Genomic DNA, 22,296 nt, shown 5'->3' with positions numbered 1-22,296 from the left:
TTAAATGTTTCATCCTAGTGTGTTTCAAATTTAGTTTCTTTCCTCAAACAATAATTGACTGGAACAACCTCCCATCAAACATTATTGATTGCACAACAATTTTATTTCCTTTGTAACATCAATCGTCTCTGTCAAACTTCACCACCATATTCCCTTGTATAGGCCTCGGCCAAGCAATATTGAATAAATAAAGGGCCTGCTCCAGGATGTGGGAGGTCATGCAATGGTCTATTGCAATTACACGATCAGTATAGTACACAATTTGATGTTGGTGTACCAATAAATGTGTAAACTTAGGGTGTTCAACCATTAGGAGTGTGCAGGGCCCTTCATTTAAGTGTCTCACAGGCCACTTAAATGATCTGTAACAGTATCGCTGATTTAGTAATCTGTAAATGTATCGCCGGTCACTTAAGTACTTCGGAACCATCCACTGATCATTCAGGTGATGTGGAACTGCACCGCGGGTCACTGAAGTGATCTGGAAATGTGCCAGTTAGCCGATTCTTAAAATAGGTTTGATGCCCAGCTATATCAGATTACTCCGAGAGCCACATTCCGCCTGCGGGATCATGGGTTCAGCATACATGGTGCAAACAGCTTCACAATCTAGAACCATTAATAGCCCTTGGCAATGGGGAGGGGGGGGAGGTGTGGTACAGAAACCTTCGCCTACGAAATCTAATCCAACTTATCTCCAGTTCAATTGTTATTGAGTGTAAGTTAATGTGTCAAGTTTGACAGATATTGGGATCTGATGTATGCATTTCTTTTATTTCAAAAATCCGCTCCATAATTTGTATAAGCTTATGTGACCTGATTTTTTTTTTTACTTTTACAGATTCTGGCAGCCCGGTAGCAAAAACTACCGCCGGCGTGATCGGGGCAGCACTGCTGCTAGTTCTCGGAGGAGCAGTTTCTCTGTATCTCTACCAAAGAATCCACTCTAAACCGCCTCCGGGAATTGCACCAGGTGTCTCGTTTGAGAATCCTACTTACATGAAAGAAAACGCTGCACCAGTAAGTTCACACAACCAAAGTTTGATGCATCAATACTCACACATACCAAGTCTAAAAGTGATAGGGGGAAAAATTCTGGGTGGATACAGCCCTCTCCCTCTGAAAGATGAATAAAAAATGAATTATATATATATATATAATTCATATATATATATATATAATTCATATATATATATATATAGAATACAATCAGGAGGTTCCACATGCTACCATGGCAACCCCCCTTTATAGTGAATTGATAGTAGGCCACAAATAAATTGAGTATATTGTTCTGTCACTTTGTTCACCTCCACACTGAAAAGATTTCTGGCTATGGCCCTGACACACACACACAGACAGAACCTTCCAAATTCAGATAACAGCAGCAAAATGCGATTATGCATAAGTGTTGATTATGACAATATAAAACAGGTTGTAATCCTTCTAGCGGCAAAATGCATAAGTTCTAACCACGACCACGCAAACTATAGGAGGTTCATATACTTAGTGATTCTGCGTTCTCAAGTTATGTGGGTTTATACAACGCCTTCTATATGCATGGACTCACAAGAACAAAATGCAATAAATAGTAATATTTCATACACAATTTTTTATTGATTTAAGTGGGTGTTACCAGTCTGGTAGAAAGAGGGGGTGTCCAGGATACTTTTAGAAAGCCCTGGATATATGCAAGCTTTTTTTTTAGAGACAAAATCTCCCGCAACTTTTTTTAAGCTGAGATTCCACTATAAAAGTTTTATTGATAAAAGATCTTTTACAAAACTTGAAAAAACAACCAATAAGCCTACTGGTTACATTCGCTCAAATCTAACTGCTATGTTTATTCATTGCATTTTTCAACTTTTATAGTGTAATCCCAACCTCACACCCAATTAATCTATCATTCGTGAAATGATATATTGAAAACTTTTGATTCCAAGGAGGTGTGCCACATCCTCATCTTTACTAAATGTTTTCTCCCCCACCCCCAGAAAGAGGACAAGAAACAAGAAAAAGGAAGCGGTGGGGGGGGGGTGGTAAGGACTACATTCTTGTCGAGAATGAGGAAATGATACAGCCCTCCTCAGAACCAAACAATATAATAATGTGAAAATGCTACATTTTTCTAATATTTTCTTTGCTTCTTTCTATTACAGAATTCCATAAGCATGAACTCGACATCAGAGGCCAACAACTGTGATAGCAAAAAGGAAAACACCCAAACGTAAAGCACATTCCTGCAATTACATTTCGTTTGCAAAGAGAAGTATCTGTGATTGTTTTTTGGCATTCCAAGACATATATAAGGATCTCCTGAATGAGCGAACATACTCATTTAGAACTACGATTCACCCGGTGCATGGATTTATCTTCAAATTAGATACTGCAATTCCATTATCTGTCTCATTTCTTATCTTTATGTAGCTAAAAAAATTATAGCTGCATTAATTATAACACCTATATAACGATACTCAAGGCACCAGAGAAACATATAATTAAAAAGGAGTTATTGTAAAAGATGGAACATATTTACATTGCGAAAAGTGCATTGGGACCAGAGAGAAATATTGACAATAAGGGATTATCGTTACATAGGATTTTCACTCACAGATGTATACATGTACAGATGGTATAAAAATTATCGCTACACTCTCAATGACACTGTATAAAGAATAAAATTCTCATACGCCATAGCACTGGGGGGGGGGGGTATTTACACATACCAATCCTTTTGTACTTTCCTGGTGGACTCGAAACACATTAACTTTGCACTGGACTGAAGTATGGTCATTTGATTCTTAATGCCTTGTTAAAATTTAAGCGATTATTCTATCCATACGAAGGATAAGCAGCCATTGTACGGATAATAATTGATAATCATAAGTCATTTTTTTTATTATCCGAAAAATCAGCGAAGAGTCATGAATTCTCTTTTTTTTTTTTGTACATATGATGACATTTGTGTATATATTTTGTATAAAAAAATCAATAAACATATAAATAATTTTTTCCCCCTTTTTTGTACGTGTGGAGGTATATTTACTATGATTATCACTCAATGATTATTCACTCGCTATATATTGAACAATATATGTTAAGAGTGTAAAGTGTTTTGGAAAAAGGTAAACAGTTTCTCGGGCCAGAAAAACAGAACTGCTTTTGCAATAATACATAAAATACAAACTACAGCTAATGGTAGACAAAAAAGTTTGACTTACCAGCTCACTATAGTCAAACTTACCATTAGAGCATAGTTTACCAAACTTTTTATTCCATCGCCACCTTCAGAAAGTTTTTCTCTTATCGCGCCCCCCCCCCCATTCAAGTGAACTCATAGGATCCTATGTTGAATCCATAACTTCTATCGCTCCAGACTATTCCATTGCTCACCAGGGGGGGGAGGGCGATGGAATGGTATTCCCTTTGTTGGGAAACACTGCATTAGAGGCTGGGGGGGGGGGGGGGGGGAATTAGAAGAACCCTTTTCCTGCTCTCCTCAGTGGCAAAAGGCATTTGAAACCTACCTGAAAATGATAGGGATAATTTAAATTAGTTGCTTGTTGGGGACAAATTGATTCCGGGGTCAGAAAGTCTAAAGTTTCATAAAGATTGAGAAATTGCCATATTGAGGTGCAGATGGAATTGTCAGTACGAGAACTTTTTTCAAGAGATAAAAACTGTTATAAAAAATTTTCATACATGATGCAACCACAAAAAGGATGCAAAAATATAAGATGGTTATAAAACATTGAGTGCCCAATAAATTTTGCAAGAGTTTAAGCAAGATGTGAATAGGGTTTTCTGGGAACAATAAAAAGCAAACACAAAAGCTTTGTTGGTTTGTAATGAGAATCGCAATCTAAACAGTCAATTTCATTTTCACTTTGTATACTTATCATATTCCATGTATACTTATCATAAATTCAGATCACAAATGAAAATGGAACATGACAGTTTATTTCAAACGTAATCTCCAAATCATTTGTCTTACTGTTTCATAAAGCGATGAATACCCTGATCATTAGAAATCCTTTGGCTTGAGATCATTGTTTATGACTTTGTTGTCTGAGTAAAACATGTGATCCATCAATACCTTTTCCAGTGGACCAAAAATGTGAAAATTTACATGCCAATAAATCCATGCTATATGATAGGTGTTTCAACACCTTCCACCGAAACTTTGTGTTCTGTGTAGGAGCAGTCATAAGGCCATACGTCACATGACTGCATGCAGCAAAATCACTCAAGGGGATAACAGGCCAGGCCGTTTGGCCTTGACTGCTGCACGCAAACGGTGCAGGCTACTGCAAAATGCATGGTCCACACACAGCTGCTATTACACAGAACATGTCTACGAATTTTTGGTGGACCATGTTGAAACACCCGCCATACGACTTTACAATTTTTGGTCTGCTGAAAAAGGAAATGAAAGGTCGCAGTTTTTACTTGGGCAGCAAAGTAATGGACAATGATCTCATCCAAAGGACTTCTACGAGCAGGAGTATTCACCATTTGGTAAAACAGTGGGACAAGCACTTGTGTAGCTTTGGAGATGTTATTTCATTCTGTGGCTACTCCTCAATTATCATTTGATTCAAAATTATAGTTGTATTTTCTACGCCAACACCATCTGTCAGTATCATTTTTATTTTTACAAAAACAAAACCTCACATGACGAACAATAGGCCTACCCATTGTGCTCACTATGATTATTTGCTTTTGGCATTAAGTGGAAAAAAAAGAGAGATCATGAGTAAAAAGTACCACAAATAAACGAGAGTATGATTATGCAAATATATTTTCTTCCTCTTGAATAGTTCTATGCAAAATGAATATAAAAAAGTGTCATATTAATATACTGTGTTGTCTCGCAACTCTCAAATGCAGCAGTAGGAACATATAATGCATATTTTTGAGCACAACACTGAGTGCGAGAAGAAAACAGTTTTCAAAATATTTGTTCAAAAACAGAATTTTGCTCAAAAAAAAAAAAATTTTTTTTGTTTGCAAAATAAAAAAAAAGAAGCATACCTAAATGTATTTTTGTTCACAAAATATGTTACAAATAGTGCAAGATTAAAGGCACTCGGTAAATCAAAATGAAAAGAGGAGGGAAAAAAATGAAATTATTACAAATGGCTAGAAAATGTAATAACGATATTCAATGTGTCTATGCTCCTAAGAACGCACACTGTTATGTGTCCACCATTTCAGGAGGAAAAGCTCGTAACTGCTCCTCTATGTCAACACGGCACATTGGACAATTCCTGTTCCGACTCAACCATCTATCTATGCAAGCTATGTGGAATAGATGCATGCATGGCAACCTCCTGAAAAACACAATGATAACACAAATAACCTGAATCGCAATGTAATGATTTATGGGTATCAATGATTCAACATGAGATGTCAAACAAGACTATAAAGCCGTTTCCGACTTATGGCACCAAGCTCAACTTTTTTCAAAAATATTGGTTGAAAAATCTTGGCACCAGGTCGTTATGGTGACTAAAAAAACAAAACAAAACAAAAAACAAAAAAATTAAAAAATAAGTTTTAGTTTCCAATGCAGATTTTTTTAGTCGTTATGGTGACTAAAAAAATCTGCACTGGAAACTAAAACTTATATAATATGCATGATTATTAAATTATTGGAGCCCAGGGACAATGCGAATTTTTTGGAAATTATGTCAGCGAGTCTATCCAGCGTAGAAAGGGTCCTTAAAAGAGTCAAAACATTATTTCCCGACAGTTTTTTGGAGAGAATGAGTTCAGCTTTTAAGAAATTTGGAATATTATTTTTCGATTTGTCAAGTCCTAGACGAACCAATACCAATATAGTGTACTGATATTTTAATACAAAGTGTTAAATTTAAAATTTTATAGCATTATTCACATTGACAAATAATTAATTATTTTTTGTTAATTTTCACTTGTCATGATTTGTGCACATCCATTTTAAATAAAGTCTTTTTTTACAAATTTAAGCATGTTTCATCTCAGTGAATATGCCTTATAAAGAAAATCACAGAACATCCAGTTCTGGAAACCAGCATCTCTTAGAGTTGCTTCTGTATCCTATGAAAAGGGGCATCTGTTGTGTCATGTCAAGGCAATGAATGATAGGCCCTGTTCCTTGAAGCAACTTCAGATGCAAACACCTACAACTACTTAACCGTGCATGCACCTCGTAAACATTTCTCTGCGGAATTTCTAATGAATTGCTAAATGCCAGAACATATGGCAAAAGCATATGTGTTGCCCGTAACGTATTTATGTTGTCAAAGGTATGCATGTTTCATGTTCTAGTGGTGCCACCACCTGTCTTCCATATTTTGAAGTGGAAGCGACAGATACCTGATTTTAACAAAGACCCACTCTGAGATATTGTCCACATACAATAGTCTAACTCAATGTTTCTCAAAATGGCAGTCACTGCGAATCGGAGCTGTTTATTTGTGTGCCTATTTATGCTTTGAAGCAATTCTTTTGTATGGGAAAATATCTGTACTATACTGAGGAGTCACAGATGAATCATGAATTGGATAAGGGAGGTGCGGGTGACAAAAGTTTGAGAACAACTGTTCTAACTTAAGTTGAATGTGACTACTACTAAACACCACACGCACTTCATAAATATTCCCCTGACGAACTTCTAACAAATTTGTACATGTTAAACTGTGTCATGCATATGTATTCTGCATCTAAATTAAGTATGTTTCTAAGTAATGCCTGTTATGTGTTCAAGATGTAACTATTTGTCTTTTGAACTCAGAAGCAAACAACTCAGCTGGTTATTATTTTGCCTGTTATATTATGCATGAATTTTTTTAATGTTGTAGACCTGAATCAGGGATAAATAATAAAGAACTGTCTCATGACATGCTGGAGTCTGTGCCAGCTGACGTCATCGTATTGACAGAAGCAGTTAATTGCCATTGGCTACCCTGGTATTACAAGGTATTGCTTTAGTTAAAAACATTAGAGTAGCGGACATCACACACCTGATTCGAGACCACACCCACCGAGCCAAGGCCACAAGAGCAACTTTAAAGGGATAAGACAGCCCTTAGTATATAGCCCAAGGCCCGAATGCTCTCTATCGAGAAACTTTTTTGAACAGGAGATGGACTGGTATTCAAGTCTTGCAGTTGGAAAAACCACTGAAGGTTGAATGTGTCAGTAAAATTTGGCATGCTTCGAATTCCACAGTGGCACAGTTGAAGAAATACTTTGGTGAAAGAATAGTATCTAAAAAAAGATACTTCATGACTTCAAAGAGCTGGAGATGAATATCACTTTTGCAATCTGCGCCACAATGCTTCATCAGTTCTCGAGCGACATAGTAAAGCACAAAGTCAAATGCGACGAAATGCCATGACATCTTTTCTGACCCTTATAGTTGCCAATATATCTACATTGACATCTTCCCACTTGGTATGACTAATTTTTGTAGTTCCAAGTTTTATTAATACTCATTGAGACTTCCCGTTTAAAGTGTTTAACTGCTTACATTTTTTCATGACGATTTTTGAAAAATGTTGTAAGCAGGAGATCAACTGTACTTAATTATCACAAAAATTAGAACTGTGCCTGGGTTTAATTTATACAAAAAAATTAACATGTTTCGGCTCTACAATGGAGGGCCGTCATCAGGACCTCGTGGTCAGAAATCACACAAATGAGTCGTGGAGGGGTGATGTTTATGTCTGGTCGTCCGGAGAGTTCACCTTTGTATTTGCTGAGTCTGAGTGGTCTTTGCAACAGATGACGTCCTAATTCGCATCCAAAGTATTGAAAATTCTGTCTCGACTGAAGTTAATAAAGCCTGTATAAGCTGACAAAATATGTGGTGTGTTCCTTCCATCATTAACGAGGAAATCCAGTTCGGAATTATGTGTTGCTTTTTTAAAAACAGACACTTTCTCAAAATCAAAATTATGTGAAAGTTGCACAGTGCTGGGCAATAGCCGAACTATTTGTCCCTTCTCAACATGCTTTCGGTGTTCCAGAACTTGAATATTCAGATTTCTCCTAGTTTGACCAATATATCCTTTTTCGCAATTCTTGCATGGGATGAAATAGATACCAGATTCTTTGGAGGGTGAGATAGGATCTTTAAGTTGGGAAAAGATGAGTTTATTTGTTGGCTGGAATATTGTATGGAAGTCGAATTTCTTTCAGATAGATATCATGAAACTTAAGAGAATCAAATGGAAGAACGACAGTATTAGAAAACTTTTTTGAATCTGCTGGGAACAAGTTCGTGGTGCATGTCAGGGTCATTTTTTAGGATCTTGTCGATGAGAAAAGGTGAAAAACCACGATTGGAAGCGATGTCACAAAGGATATAGAGTTCATTCTGGAGGGAGGCTGAATCACTTCAAAGTTTTAGTGCACGATGAACAAAAGAAAATGTCGAAAGTTTCTGATTGGGAGGATGAAAGGATTTTGCATGAGGTGGCGTGGAGATAGCGAATGGCTTACGATACAGATGTATGAAATTCAGTGTCTGTCTTTTTAATGAGTACATCGAGAAAAGGCAGCATATTATTTCATAGGTGAATTCAATATGTGGGTCAATAGAATTCATAAAACTGAATAACTCAGTGACATTAACATCAGTCTCATCAACTAAGGTCAACTTGTGATCAACATACCTGATACCCTATCCAAAGTTTGAAGTGGCCTATGAAATAGAAAAAATAATATGCTGCCTGTTCTCAATGTACTCATTAAAAAGACAGACACTGAATTTCATACATCTGTGTATCGTAAGCCATTTGCTATCTTTCATATAATTTTGATTTTGAGAAAGTGTCTGTTTTTAAAAAAGCAACACATAATTCCGAACTGGATTTCCTCGTTAATGATGGAAGGAACACACTACCTTTTTCGTCAGCTTATACAGGCTTTATTAACCTCAGTCGAGACAGAATTTTCAACACTTTGGATGCAAATTGGGGCACCATCTGTTACAAAGACCACTCAGACTCGGCAAATACAAAGGCGAACTCTCCGGACGACCAGACATAAATATCACCCCTCCATGACTCATTTGTGTGATTGCCGACCACGAGGTCCTGATGACAGCTCTCCACTGTAGAGCCAAAACGTGTCGAACATTCGACCAATTAAATTTTATTTGTCTTAAAAACGTGTCAATTTTTTGTGTAAACTGTACTTCAGTTTGATGTTTTCCCAATAGATGAAATTTTAAATTGAGCACACCGTATTAATCCTACTTGACACACTCTTCATGACAAATACTATCCTGAAATTTTACCTCACATCTTCCTCCTCTTCAAATTCATTGAAACAGATCGCACATTTGTCAGATGAATCCTCTTCATTGTCCCGTCCTTTTTTCTGCAACTGCAAAAATAAAATATTAGAAATTATTCCTAATTCTTATCAGAAATAAAACTATTAAATATCTTAAGTGTAATGTTTTACATTTTCATGGCAGGGTCCCCAACAAAAAAAACCTGCTTGATTATTTCCAGAAAAAAATATTCAAAATCTTAACCATCCAAACGTTTTTAGAGTCCCCCCCCCCCCCGCCCATACAAGAATTTTCTTCCTGACTTTTGTCAGATGCTTGAATATTTCTCTGACTACTGCCAAATACAGTGAAACCTGTATGAAATGGAACATAGATAGACAACAATAGATTGAAATAATATTCTGTTTTAGACAGATTTCCATTTTATAGAGGTGAAAATAAAAGCACTAATCATTGAACAGACTATATTTTGATTCCGTTTAAGACAGGTTTTTGTCTCATACAGTGTCTGCCTTAGACAAGTTTCACTGTATTTTACATTTTCTTAGACTTTCTACATCACTAGAATCCCTATGTAAGTCATATTATGAAGTGACTGGGATAGGGGAAAATTAATAAAAGACATTTCAGAAACAATGATCATTGTAACATTTTCAGATACTGTATAAATGACCCTATGAAATATGAGGAAGCTTGTGAATGGATTACCATAATTTCCTGCGCATAATATCTAACAGCATATAATCTGCACATACAAATTTTGCTAATTTGAGAGATAAAATTCCTCCCAAAACTTGCAGTGGCATTTGATCTGTGAATGAAATATCATAATGACAATGCTCTGGTTCATCAACACAATTTGTCAGTGTTAGAATTGTGAAATAAAAGTCACCGGTCCGCATACATCATGAGTGGTCCGTAAAATGGAAACTGTTCTGAATAATAATTCATTTTCCTAAATACATTATCATTTAGAAGAGTGATATACCACTAAGAGGTTCCAAAATCCATACAAAACAATTAGAGCCAAGTCAAAACACATTATAACACCACTATTGATTTTTGGTGCAAGATTAATTTAGAAAATATGATCTGAATTGAAAATATAAAAAGTTATTTAATTTATGAGAACATAAAAGATTAGGATCACATGCATGGAAAATATTGATTCATTGAATGGGAGCTATAAGATTGTGGCACCACTTAGTATATACATACCATATAATGAAGTATATCAAAATCGATTTCTCTCAGAAATAAATTTTGGTATTTAAAAAAAATGTGTCTCCAAACATTTTTTACAGCAATAAAACTTTTATATGATAAATCATCATTTGACATTTAACTGGCCGAGATGACATAAAATGACTCAGGATCTGTGATTCTCTCATAAGAGATTCTTTTCTGGCCAATGTATAACCATGGAAGGGGAGGGGGGGTTTTCACTACTGGTTCACTACTAACCTTCCCAATTTGAATATACTCAAAACATGGTAAGACCTTCATTATATTTTGGAGTTACTACTCTGGTAGTGATATGTGTAAACACTAATGAAATTTTAACCAGTTAACGCCTGCATTTTTATGCGTTTTGAATTCCTTACGGTATTTTGTTGAAATTGCATCAATTAAAAATATTCCAAGAGATTTTTTAAATTACATCAATAGGAAGTATGACACTTGACGACAAGTGTTTTGAACTGAGGACAGCAAAATATAACGCCATATTAAAAAAAAGTTAAAGTGAAACAGAATTGAATGGCAGCATTCACATCAAACTGTAATCTAAATAACCAATTACAAAAGAATCACTTGCATGAAACTACCAATATAATGTCGATAATATAAGGTGGAAAACAAAAGTACTCATGTAATACTAAAATGCACTTCGAAGAGGGAGTTCATTTCTAAACCAGAAATGGCTTCAAGAGAATTTTTTCGATGCTAATCTCTGATCTTTGATATGAATAAGGATGCCATCTACATGTGCTAAAACATCTAGCTACAAGGCTAAAGTATTATATAAAACCAAATCCTCTTTGTCCCCGAATGAGGATGCTGGGTGGAAACAGATTAAAGAACAGAAGGGTTTGTTGGTCACATTTATAGAAAAAAAAATTAATTACTTCTATTTGCTCCCTCAAGTCACCTGTGTGTGAAAAAACATTTTCTATAATCTAAACACCAAGAAATTCAGATAATGCGTAATTCACAGCTTATATGGACAGACATGCAAACACTGGCTTGAAGCTTGTCAGTATCAATGAATGTTCAGCAGCACAACCTAATCATAGTATAATACAAAAAAAAAAAAAACACTAAAAGAAAAAAAATTAATTTTTAATTGAAAATTCATTAAATACAGCACCTCATTGGCACTGGAACCTAGAGGGCTCAAGCCACACAATCCCCCCAATGCAACTTTTGCAGAGTCCCTTAATAATTTGTGAATATTCAATGCAATCCCAACACCTATGTTTTTGAGGGTAATATATATATATATACACACAGACATGTAGTAACCCTAGACCCTATCTCCGTTTTCTTCATATCTTAGCACCTACAACCAAACATTCATTCCAGGACAAGTTCTGCGAATTCTACCATGCGCTATGCAAATTAAGCAGGGTCCAGACCCCACCATGCTGAACCACTCAATAACCTGCTTTTAGCCCAGAGTATGGGACGGTTTTGACAGAAAACAGGTTTTTTATGCGTTTGGGCATTGTGTAGAGAGAGGGGTTTAGACCCAGCTTTAGGGGTTGCCTTCCGTGGAGACAGAACAGACAGGCTAAAAGTTTGTCTTCCTCTCGAACTCTCTACAATACAAATTCATGGTTATGATAAAGATTGATGCAATTAAAAAAATAATAATAAAAATAAGTAAAACACTGCAAGAAACTCAGACCTTTTTTTACTGAGTTCCATAGTATTGAGAGTATTTCCCATAGCTCGTAGTTTGTTGCGACAGTACATAGAAACTACAGACAATCCGTAGCAGTTGGCAACACTGTATGGGCCGGAAATTATGCTGATTGGAACATGATAGTGAACTAACAAAAGTGAAATTCTACAGTTACAAGTTTATATCGAGTTGGGGCCATTCAAATATTATGTCAACAAAGTTTTAGCCATTTTTACCCCCCCCCCCCCCGTCAGCAAAATTTAGTCATCAGCTCTGCCCCTGTGAATCCTGACACCCACTGTTGGGATCAGAGATGTACGTGGGGGGGGGGGGGCGCATAAGGGGGCTAGTGCTTCCCTCACCCTGACGATCAAAAATTCATTTTTTTAATGCAGAAAAATATTTTTTTTTAATTGAAATTTCCGAATAAAATACCTTTATGTGTTATTATAATCAATTTCTGTTAATTTCAATGCTATATGAAGGCTTTTTTTTTTAAACCGAGCACAACTCAGGTCTATTGCCATAGGCAATTTACTACCTAGTGAGCTGTGCCGGAATTGTAAGTGTGTGTGTGTACCTAACAGTCTGAGTGCGTATCTAGTGTTGTGTATGATTTTTCAGTGCTGCCATCTATATCTCAGAAGTAAAGTGAGTGATGTGTAGTGACTGAATATTTCTACTGTTTGTAGGCCTGTTGCTCTCTGTGGCAGGACTTTTTAACGGGGAGATCGGCTCGCACGCTATATGAAGGCTATGAACCCAAAAAAAAAAAAATTATCTTTAATAAATTCATTGTGACCCACCTTCTAAGCCATATATGGTAAATCGCATAAAAGCCTTTGGCCCGCAGACAAAATATGGCCCTGGAGTTTATCTGATGAGGGCCCCTGCCCCCTCAAACCTAATTTTGTAAAAATGAACTAAGCGGCACATTTATAGATTGCTTAAGTGACTCTTGGTTCAATTCCAGAGCATTTTAGCAGCCTGTGGCACATTTTCAGATCACTTAAATAACCCGGGACACAGTTCCAGAACACTTAAGCGATCCGTGACACATTTAAAGATCCTTTAGTGACATGTGGCATAGTTTTAAAGCACTTAAGTGGGCCCCCCCCCCCCCAGTGTGGTTCTACATCACTCAAGTGACCACTCGACACAGTTCCAGATTACTTAAGTGATCCGTGTCATAATTACAGACCACATGAATGATGCGTGGCACATTTCCAGAGCACTTGGATTCGCAAAACATTTAGAGATCACTAAAGTGGCTCTGTAGGGCACTTATCAATAGGGGGAATGTTACTTCAAGTGCCCACAAACTATCGAAAGGTTTTTCTTGTTTTTGACACACCGTAAGATGCCATTAAGAATATTTCATATTTTCATAAAGGGTGGTTGATGACATAAGCATTATCAAAATCCCCCTTCCCCCTTGAAGTCAGCAAATTGGAAACCCCCCCATTGATGCTGACGTAATACTTGAATGACTCCTTAGCAAGGAACTCCTTAGCTTAGGAAATTAGGAAATTTATGAAATTTGAGTCAGTTAAATCAGGCTTCTGCTGCAAATAACAATTTTTGAAATTCACCAATTTCCAACTTTGACGATTGAAGATTTACAGAAACTTTCTCCAGCATATAATTTAATACATAAAATCTCAGATGTTATTCATCACAATTATTTATTCACTTACTTTCTGGTACTTGTATTGCAATGTGTTCCTTTCAACCCTATGCTGACGGCTTCTAGTCAAAATCGGTGACTCCCGTCCACTTCTTGCCCTTGAAGAAGGCTATAATAATAAAAGTTGAACAAATGTCACACAAACTATTGTAATGCATACACTTTCAATCACAATATCAAGATTAAATAAAAAATATTTTAAGAGACTTATAAGGGTTTTTTTTTATCTAATTTGATATTAACTGAAATGATTCTTTCTTTCAAACACAGAAATGCATCATTATTTGAAATTTCATGCACGAGTTTAAAATAAATCTGTGTCAGATAATATCCGAGATGAAATTTTTTGATGGTCACAATGTACCAATTCATTGCTCGTCCAAAGCTCAGCAAATCGCTAGAGTACACTCCTTGGTATAAGCCACAAAGCAGAATATGTCGAAAACTGTGACATAGATTACAGAACAATAAATGCTGCTGCAGAAAAATCTAGAGGAATTTTACGCAAAAAGTGCAGAAAACACCATCATGAGATTTTTCACCACAGAACATTTTCAGGCAGCTGAGGGCTCATTGCAGAATAATGCAAAACATTCCGCTTTGGGAAGGGGGGTCACAAGTAATGTGCACCCAGCTTTACATTTCAAAAGAATCTGAGGGAGAAACTTGTAGGGACTTGTCAAGACTGCCAACAATGATAAAGTTAGTTTTCAAATGTGATGGTGAATGATCCCTATTGTTGTTGCTGGAATAGCATTTCTCATTGTTTTATTTATGCTGCATAATACTATTTTGATAAATATTTTTTATACAAGCTCGCCACTCCCATGTTCTTCCCCCAAAAGTAACAATGGTGCCTCGATGTATGAAATTATTTTGCTTTCCAAGGGTACTTTCCTCTCTCATCATGAGCAGCTCATACTGTGAATTCAACTTATCCATATAAAATAATGTCCTTGTTGATTCATTCAACACTCCCAAAATATGCAAAAAATAAAATTATTAATATGGAACGTACAATCAAGTTTATTTCGTGTTCATTAGTTGAGCACCCATTCAGAATATAGCATGGTTTTTAGTGAATATTAGTCTATTGTAACAAGGGTTGCCAAATTTGCTCCCCGGTAGATACCCATTCCCCCTCCCTGCTGGGTTTTTTAGGCTAAAAAACGCAGATTTTTTGGGGAAAATTGTTTTTGAAGCAAATGTGTTGCTTTCAGGTAAAAATTTTATTTTGAGGTTGGTTTATGTATATTCAAATGTATTTCAAAAATTTCTGCATAGTGCAGTGTTCAAAATATGTATATTTGAAGTACTTTTAAATCATTTTTTTAGGAGCAAAAATATTGTTCCGGATAATTTTTCACATTTTACAAGCTAATCAGAGAGCTAACAACTTTCTCGCAAAGTTTAAATGCAACTGACTTCAGCAATAGAGTCTGTCTATTCGAGTCTCTTTTAGCCTGTCTAGCCTTTCTCAGTCTGCCATCTTGTGAGCGCCACAGTATTTATAACCCGGATAGAAACTTCGAGAAAAAGAACATTCCACAACATTCTATTTCACAGTTTCCTAGTCGGCGGCGCTACCGTATGGAGGGGCAGGACTTTCTAGATTTTTCTCTACACGCCCCGCCAGTTCTCCGCCAATCACATGTCGCTGCGCTTAGACCGAAACCGGTATCTACGAACTTTCGACATTTTGAGAGCCATCGAACGAATCGCGCCATCTATCGTCGAAAGTTCGTAACAATATTATAAAAAATAATTTCTTGGAATTGCAAACACAAGTTTTTATAATTCTATTTTTTTTATGTAAGTATTAAGATACACAATTTACATATTAAAATATGTTACAAGAAACACAAAAGAAAATGTAACCATAGACCTTAGTTTAACAAATATACCTGATATGTAATATGTGATAAGCATATCCACAGAAATTATATTGCTCACTCATAATATAGAATAATTTCTCTCTCTCTCTCTCACACACACACACACACTTGTATAAATAAATTGAAGCCTCTGCGAAGTAAACCATTAAAAATATTTTTATGTTTGCATTACTTTTTTGTTTTATACAGGCACATCAGACTTTTATAATTGAAATATCAAGAGACAATAACATTATCTCATAATGAAAAGAAAGTATCTTTATGGGATTCTTGAACTAAACATCGATAACGAACTCCTTTCTTCAAGTGAAACAGAACAAAAAGTTTAGTTTTTCTCCAAAAATAAGACCTAACCAAAAAATAAGCCTTAGCTTGATTTTTCAACATGTTCATAATATAACGACCATAATAGTCTGACCCCGAAAATTGGCCTGTTAAAATCGTCAGCCAGATGAAGACATTCCGTAGGTCTGTTGCTATGCATGACAGGTATTATTGTATAAAGGTTTATTGGTTTTTACAGGTTTTATTGCATAAATATTAATATAAAATAATGTTATTGACATTTGTATTTACTGATAATTCAAGTTATTCAGTATTTATAAGTTTTAAGTGCCAAAAAATGGCGAATTAGAAAAAATGGAAAACAACTCCAGAGTAATGAATCCTCAGAATGAATGCTATATCCTCCTCATAACCATATCATGGCCTGCCGCTTTGTCTCAAGGAACTGCTATCTCCAAACTCCTGATATTGATATACACAAAATACTCAAAGACTGTTTGTGTATGGCAACGAATGACTTCAATGAAAATAGGAGGGTGAGAAATAAACTTGGAAAATTTGTCAAGTTCACCCCGCAAGACCGCACACTTAAGTGAAGAATTCAAAGGATGAACTAAGTGACAGCTGTGTGATTGCACCTCAGCAATGCATTGCAAGCAGGCTGCATAAACAAGAAGTGCTCACTTTAATAGAGCTTACTTAATGGTTGTGGTTACATAGCTTAATAGCTAAATGTATTATTTTCAACAGATCAGGACACCTTTGGATACATTTACTGCAGGGTTTGAAAAAATTTGGAGAAAAAAAATTTTCAGGCACCATCCTTTCTCAGAATTTTCATAATCCAAATGAATTTATTTTACCACAACCAATCTTCTTGCAACAGTTCTGAATGTAACTTAATGTTCAGATACAATTACGCAGAAGTGGGTGTGTTTGTGTGTGAACAATTATTCAATGGCCAATTTTATTAATCAAATACAGTTTAACATGTACCAAAAATGTATATTTAGACATAATATAACGTGCACATAAAGGATGTACATAGGCTACATGTTTTAGATATTTTGAGATTGTGGGAGAAGGAAATTAAATTTTCTCCATTTTGACCAAAATACCCGGATTTTTTTAGAAAAACCTGGCTGGGCTGGGTGTTTTATAAAAAACCCAGGTTTTTAAAACCCTGATTGTAACTGGTATTATTTGTAAAAGGGAACACTTATAAAGGCTGAGGTATCTCTGTAATCCTCCTCACATCTTTTTTTCTTTTAATCAAAGAAATCAATGACTACACAAAAATCAGCCAATGACTATAGAAAGTGGGGGATGTTAAAACCGAGAAAGGTAATGAGTTTCTGAAACTATATTATAAGAGTGAGATGATTGTTCTTGCAGCTGGTACACTGGTGCCTTGAAATTCAACACTAATTAGTTGCAAAACTGATGTCAAATTGTTTGCCAATATTTTCCCATAGACGTCTGTTTAGCGATTTCATGCAAGTTTAGGTGCAGTGTTGAGAAATTTTGAGCATCAAATAGCTAGATGTTAAATTGTGAGGAATGAGAAGATTAAAACAAAGCTGAAAAAAGGAGAAACTTTGAGGAGTTAGAACGCAAGCTGAGCAACCATGTTTGAACTAACACTTATTCATTATGCAGTTGTGTAAAAAGCATAATGATATGTCACTGTTTCCTCACCACAGTGAATCAAATTGTTTCTCATAAAACCTGGCAGCTATGTAGTAAGTAAAACGACTATATAATGCAACGACCAGACATGCAACAACCAAGAGATTTGCAATTTTACTATTGACCTCAGCAAATGAAACTAAATTCAAGTTTCTTAATTCATAATATCATAATATTATGACATAATATCAAATTCATAATATCCTAAAATATTGCTCACCTCATAGGAATGAATCTGGATCGTAGGTAGCTCTATACGAGGCATCCAACTTCTATATAGCTGTGCATTTCCATACAACTGAATGATAGAAAGGATCAAATGTGGTTCAAGACAAAAAATTGGTTCTAGTGCTCTAAAACATTTATATTACTGCAGACTTTATGAGGGCCAAATTTAAATTTAAAAAAAAGATACATAGTAAAATACAATCCATCTAAAAAATAATGAAAGTTTAAAAAAAATTGAGAAATAAAGCTTTTTTATTTAAAAAAAATACAAAACATGTTGGTTGAGAAGACAAACAAATATTATATTTTACATCAGTGTTTCTCAACCTTTTTCAGCCCACAGCCCCCTTTGGAAAATATTTTCTTCTCATGCCCCCCCCCCCCCGATCTTATTCAGGGTCCCCCCACACTTACCTAAGAGCAAGATCCTTTCTACTTATCGGGAGAATCTCCGGATTTCTGGATTTCAAAAGTTGGCACGTCTGCAAATATGAGAAATTGCCCCCCCCCCCCCCCGGCACTCACAGACTCATTCAAAAAAAAAGTAATTTCAATTTTTAAATCAATTAAGAAAAAGTTACATTTCTCCCCCCCCCCCCCAAGGCAGGTTCTGCATTGCCCCTGAGCAGAATATAATTCCATGTCAGTCTTTCCATGCAGAATAAAGAAATCACATCTGCATACTGTTCATAAAATATGTGTTTCCTTTCGTAAATGCTATCAGTGATTCTATCTTGGGTCATATGAACTCTTAAAAGCTTCATATTTTAGCTTTAGTATAGCTTAAAGTTTTATATTTTCTTTCTGAACACGTTTAATCGGAAGAAACAAAAAAAAAAAAAAAAAAAACTCAAATGACGGAAAAACGTTTACCGCACGGCTGTTAATGGAGTACAATAACGATTATACAGGAATTTCTGCAACCAAGGTCATGTCCTTGATAAATGATTGGCGATAAATGCTACAAAAACGAAATCACATTTTTCCCACTGCTTAAATGCGGTCACAGACTTTTTTAAGGCTGATCTCGATGGAAATGACCACGGCTGTCCTCTATGGGTGTTTTCCCTAACGACGACGGTAATCATTGACGCCACGGCAACGTGAAAGCTCGCGTAAAATCTAATTTTCTGCCGAAATCCGGAGAAATTTTAACAAATCCGGAGAGCGGGAGGAAGGATTTAAAATCTGGAGTCTCCCGCCTAAATCGGGAGAGTTGGCAGGTCTGTATTTGATCATTTTGCAATCCTAATTTCCCATATTTTTCTAGAGGAAACATGATCAACCCAGGAATACAAGGTACATTTTTTTGGGGTTTTTCCATTTTTACAAAGCACAGTTAGAGAGCATTCTTCTATAGCAATACAAAAAAAAATCAGAAGAATCTTGTTTCTGATAGGAAGATTTTAATATGGATAAAAAATCTGAAGCATTGGCACACCTTTGTATGCCAATGTTGAGCTATTATATCAGGATAAGTAGTTTCCCCCAAACCTTTTTTCACCCATCTTTCATGTTTTCATAGTTGTTTTTGATGGTATTCTCTGCTTCTGATCATTGTTTAAAGAGAATTCGGAAATTAGCTGCTAGTTAATTTTCATCCTGAAGAATTTAATTCACACCACTTTTTTTTCAGTTTTGGAAGCTGGTTTTTTTTAGAGCTAATTTCTATATATTTTTTTATTCAAAATGAATACACACCATTCACCTGTGATTACAAGTGACATGTAGTTCCCAAAACAGAATGTTTTGCATTGTTCTGCAACGAGCTCTCAACTGACTGGAAATGTTCTGTGGTAAAAATCCCCATAATAGCATGTTTTCTACACTTTTCTTAAATTCTCCCACATTGTTTTGTTAAGTACATCACAGATTTTGGCATATTCTAATTTGGGCCCCGTAGCTATGAATTCTTTTTTGCCAATCACTTTCAATGTCAAACTCTGACATGCTTCATATTCTGTATTTTTTCATTGTCAATTGGCAGCCATCGCAATATCTAACAGTTACCAGTTCTACTGTATACAGGGCCAGACTCAGGCAGGTGCAAAGGGTGCGATCGCACTGGGCTGTAAAATGTCAGGAGCCCAGAGGCCATAAGTTTTAATATAAACAAGATATTTTAATATACTGATTACTTACTACATTTTCACTTCAACAAGGCTCAAAAAATTAGAAAAAGTAAGACGAGGTGGGGTACCCCCCATAAGACAACATAATTATAGCATTATGAAAAAAAAACTCAAAGAAAAATGTTTTTGTTTTTTTTTTAATTTTTAAGAATTTTTACATCAATTTTTTTAATAGCACTATTTCAATATCTTATAAGATTAATTCAAGAAAAAGCAAAATGACAGATGGCTTGTAACAAACAATTTTGGGTGAAAACAGTGTACACAGATACTTCTTTTCTGTCTCTCTTCACAATACAGGTTGATTATAACAAAAGTTTAGTTTTTGAAAAGGCTGTAAAAAAAGAACCACTGGTCAGAATTACCTGATATTTCACCTGAATATACATGAAGCAATGGTATTTTGATGATCGATGGTACTGTACTCGTCATAACATGCAAATTAAAAGACATGGCATGCGCACCATATATTGCAATTGTGATAAAAGGCAGGGAACATGCAGTTCCTGTTATTCTCTGCATCCAAGAAGGTCATCATGACGTTGTCAATGAAGGATCAGGTTCTGATTTTGAAACTTTTTATAAGAACGGTCACTGTGTGGAATTTGCATTAAAGAAATTCCAGACATTACCAGGTATTAGAAGCAGCTCTGGTCCAATGTCTGCAAACGGTCTAAAGAAAATGATTGCTAAATTTGAAAAGACAGGTTCGTTCAACATGCAATGTAGCAGAGGGAGGAAAGCAATTGCTTCAATGTCAGTGGAGCAAGTGACTACAGCATTGCAGGAAGCATCAGACAGTGCTTTGGGAATGTGCAGTGCTTGGGGAATTGGACAACCTTTAGAAATGCCTGTCAGCATGGTTCGTAAAATTTTACGAAACATCCTGCAATGCTATCCATACAAAATTGTGCATGTTCAAGAGTTGTTTCCTGCAGACCTGCCAATATAAGAACATTTCACCCTGCAATTTCTTGCTCGGATGGAAGTGGACCATGAATGGCCATGGAACATTTTGTGGACAGATGAAGCCCATTTCCATCTCCAAGGTTGTCTGTCAATACACAAAATTGCAGGATATGGGCAAGATAGAATCCATTTCAAATGCAACCATTGCCTCTTCTTTCACCAAAGGTCACTGTGTGGTGCAGGTTTATAGCAGTGTTTATCGTTGGCCCTTTCTTTTTTGAGGAGATGGGTCCTTCGGGTCCTGTAACCTGTACCGGCAATGAGACACTGTATGAATCTCTTTTGCGCAACCAGCTCATTCCAGCACTGCAACAGCACAGATGTGTGGATGGCACAATTGTCATGCATGATGGCCCTCCTCCGCATATTGCAACACCAGTGAAGCAAATGTTGAACCTACATTTTGGCAATTACAGAGTTATCAGTCACCATTTTCTAACAGTTTGAACGCCACGATCACCTAACCTGAACCCTGTGACTTCTGCCTGTGGGGTCATCTAAAAAATGTTGTGTACAGTGGTCCGATTGCAAATCGAGTTGAAAAACCGTATTACGCAACACATTCACATCACCCCTGATACACTTCAATCTGTTGTGCGCTTTCGGCTCATAGGAGAAAACGGTGGACAGTATATTGAACATTTCTTGAGTAGCAACTAATTTAACACATCCTTTTCCTGATTGTTTCATCACTGTTTGCTTTTCTATGATTTTTCTTACGGTCAAGTCTTTTAATTTTCATCTTATGATGAGTAAAGCGCCATCTATCAGTCACTTTTGAACTATTTTTACCTTTTGCCAGACAAAATCCCATTGTTTCACGTATATTCAGGTGAAATATCAGGTCATTCTGATCTATGGTTCTTTTTTACAGCCTTTTTCAAAAACGAACTTTAATTATATAATCACCCTGTATATTACTCTTTTTTTTCTTAGGAGTCTCCCAAAGTTGAGAGTCTCAATTCTTTTCGAGGATGCAAAGCAAATTAGGAAGACATAAGTTTTTAAATTACACTCCTTCGAGATGGCTTTCAAAAGCACAGTGCAAAATTTGTAAATTGCAAGATGCAATGTAAATAATGCACTGTCCATCTATTTCAAAGGGTTTTGTTTACATTTCACTGTTCAATGTCAGCGAGATCGTTTTTGACAAATGAAGCACTTTCGTTTCTAGCTCTTTGCAGAGCTTTGCAAACATTGTTTATGTCTCTGCATGTTCT

The 22,296-nt window shown here is 36.0% G+C and overlaps 2 protein-coding genes across 3 annotated transcripts in view; one reads left to right on the top strand and one right to left on the bottom strand.

Annotated features, from left to right (window-relative positions):
- LOC149081384 (Ig-like and fibronectin type-III domain-containing protein 1) overlaps positions 1-2,715 on the top strand; it is an 83,386-nt gene extending 80,671 nt beyond the window's left edge. The window contains exons 26-27 of the mRNA XM_089238200.1: positions 842-1,020; positions 2,157-2,715. Coding sequence (XP_089094326.1) covers positions 842-1,020; positions 2,157-2,228 — 251 coding nt within the window. The 3' untranslated portion in view covers positions 2,229-2,715. The remainder of the gene's footprint in view (positions 1-841; positions 1,021-2,156) is intronic.
- A 2,065-nt stretch (positions 2,716-4,780) lies between these two features.
- LOC149081383 (uncharacterized) overlaps positions 4,781-22,296 on the bottom strand; it is a 28,572-nt gene continuing 11,056 nt past the window's right edge. For both annotated transcript variants that reach the window (XM_089238201.1, XM_089238202.1), the window contains exons 6-9: positions 17,968-18,045; positions 13,889-13,987; positions 9,287-9,375; positions 4,781-5,330 (exon numbers count right to left, since the gene is read on the bottom strand). In XM_089238201.1, the coding sequence (XP_089094327.1) occupies positions 5,195-5,330; positions 9,287-9,375; positions 13,889-13,987; positions 17,968-18,045 (402 nt within the window). In that variant the 3' untranslated portion in view covers positions 4,781-5,194. The remainder of the gene's footprint in view (positions 5,331-9,286; positions 9,376-13,888; positions 13,988-17,967; positions 18,046-22,296) is intronic.

The sequence above is a fragment of the Pholcus phalangioides genome, unplaced genomic scaffold (genome assembly GCF_987345545.1).
Source record: "Pholcus phalangioides strain wild (caught in Gottingen) unplaced genomic scaffold, Ppha-v1.0 ptg000010l_1, whole genome shotgun sequence".
Classification (NCBI taxonomy): Eukaryota; Metazoa; Arthropoda; class Arachnida; order Araneae; family Pholcidae; genus Pholcus; species Pholcus phalangioides.
This window is presented reverse-complemented; position numbering and strand designations above follow the sequence as displayed.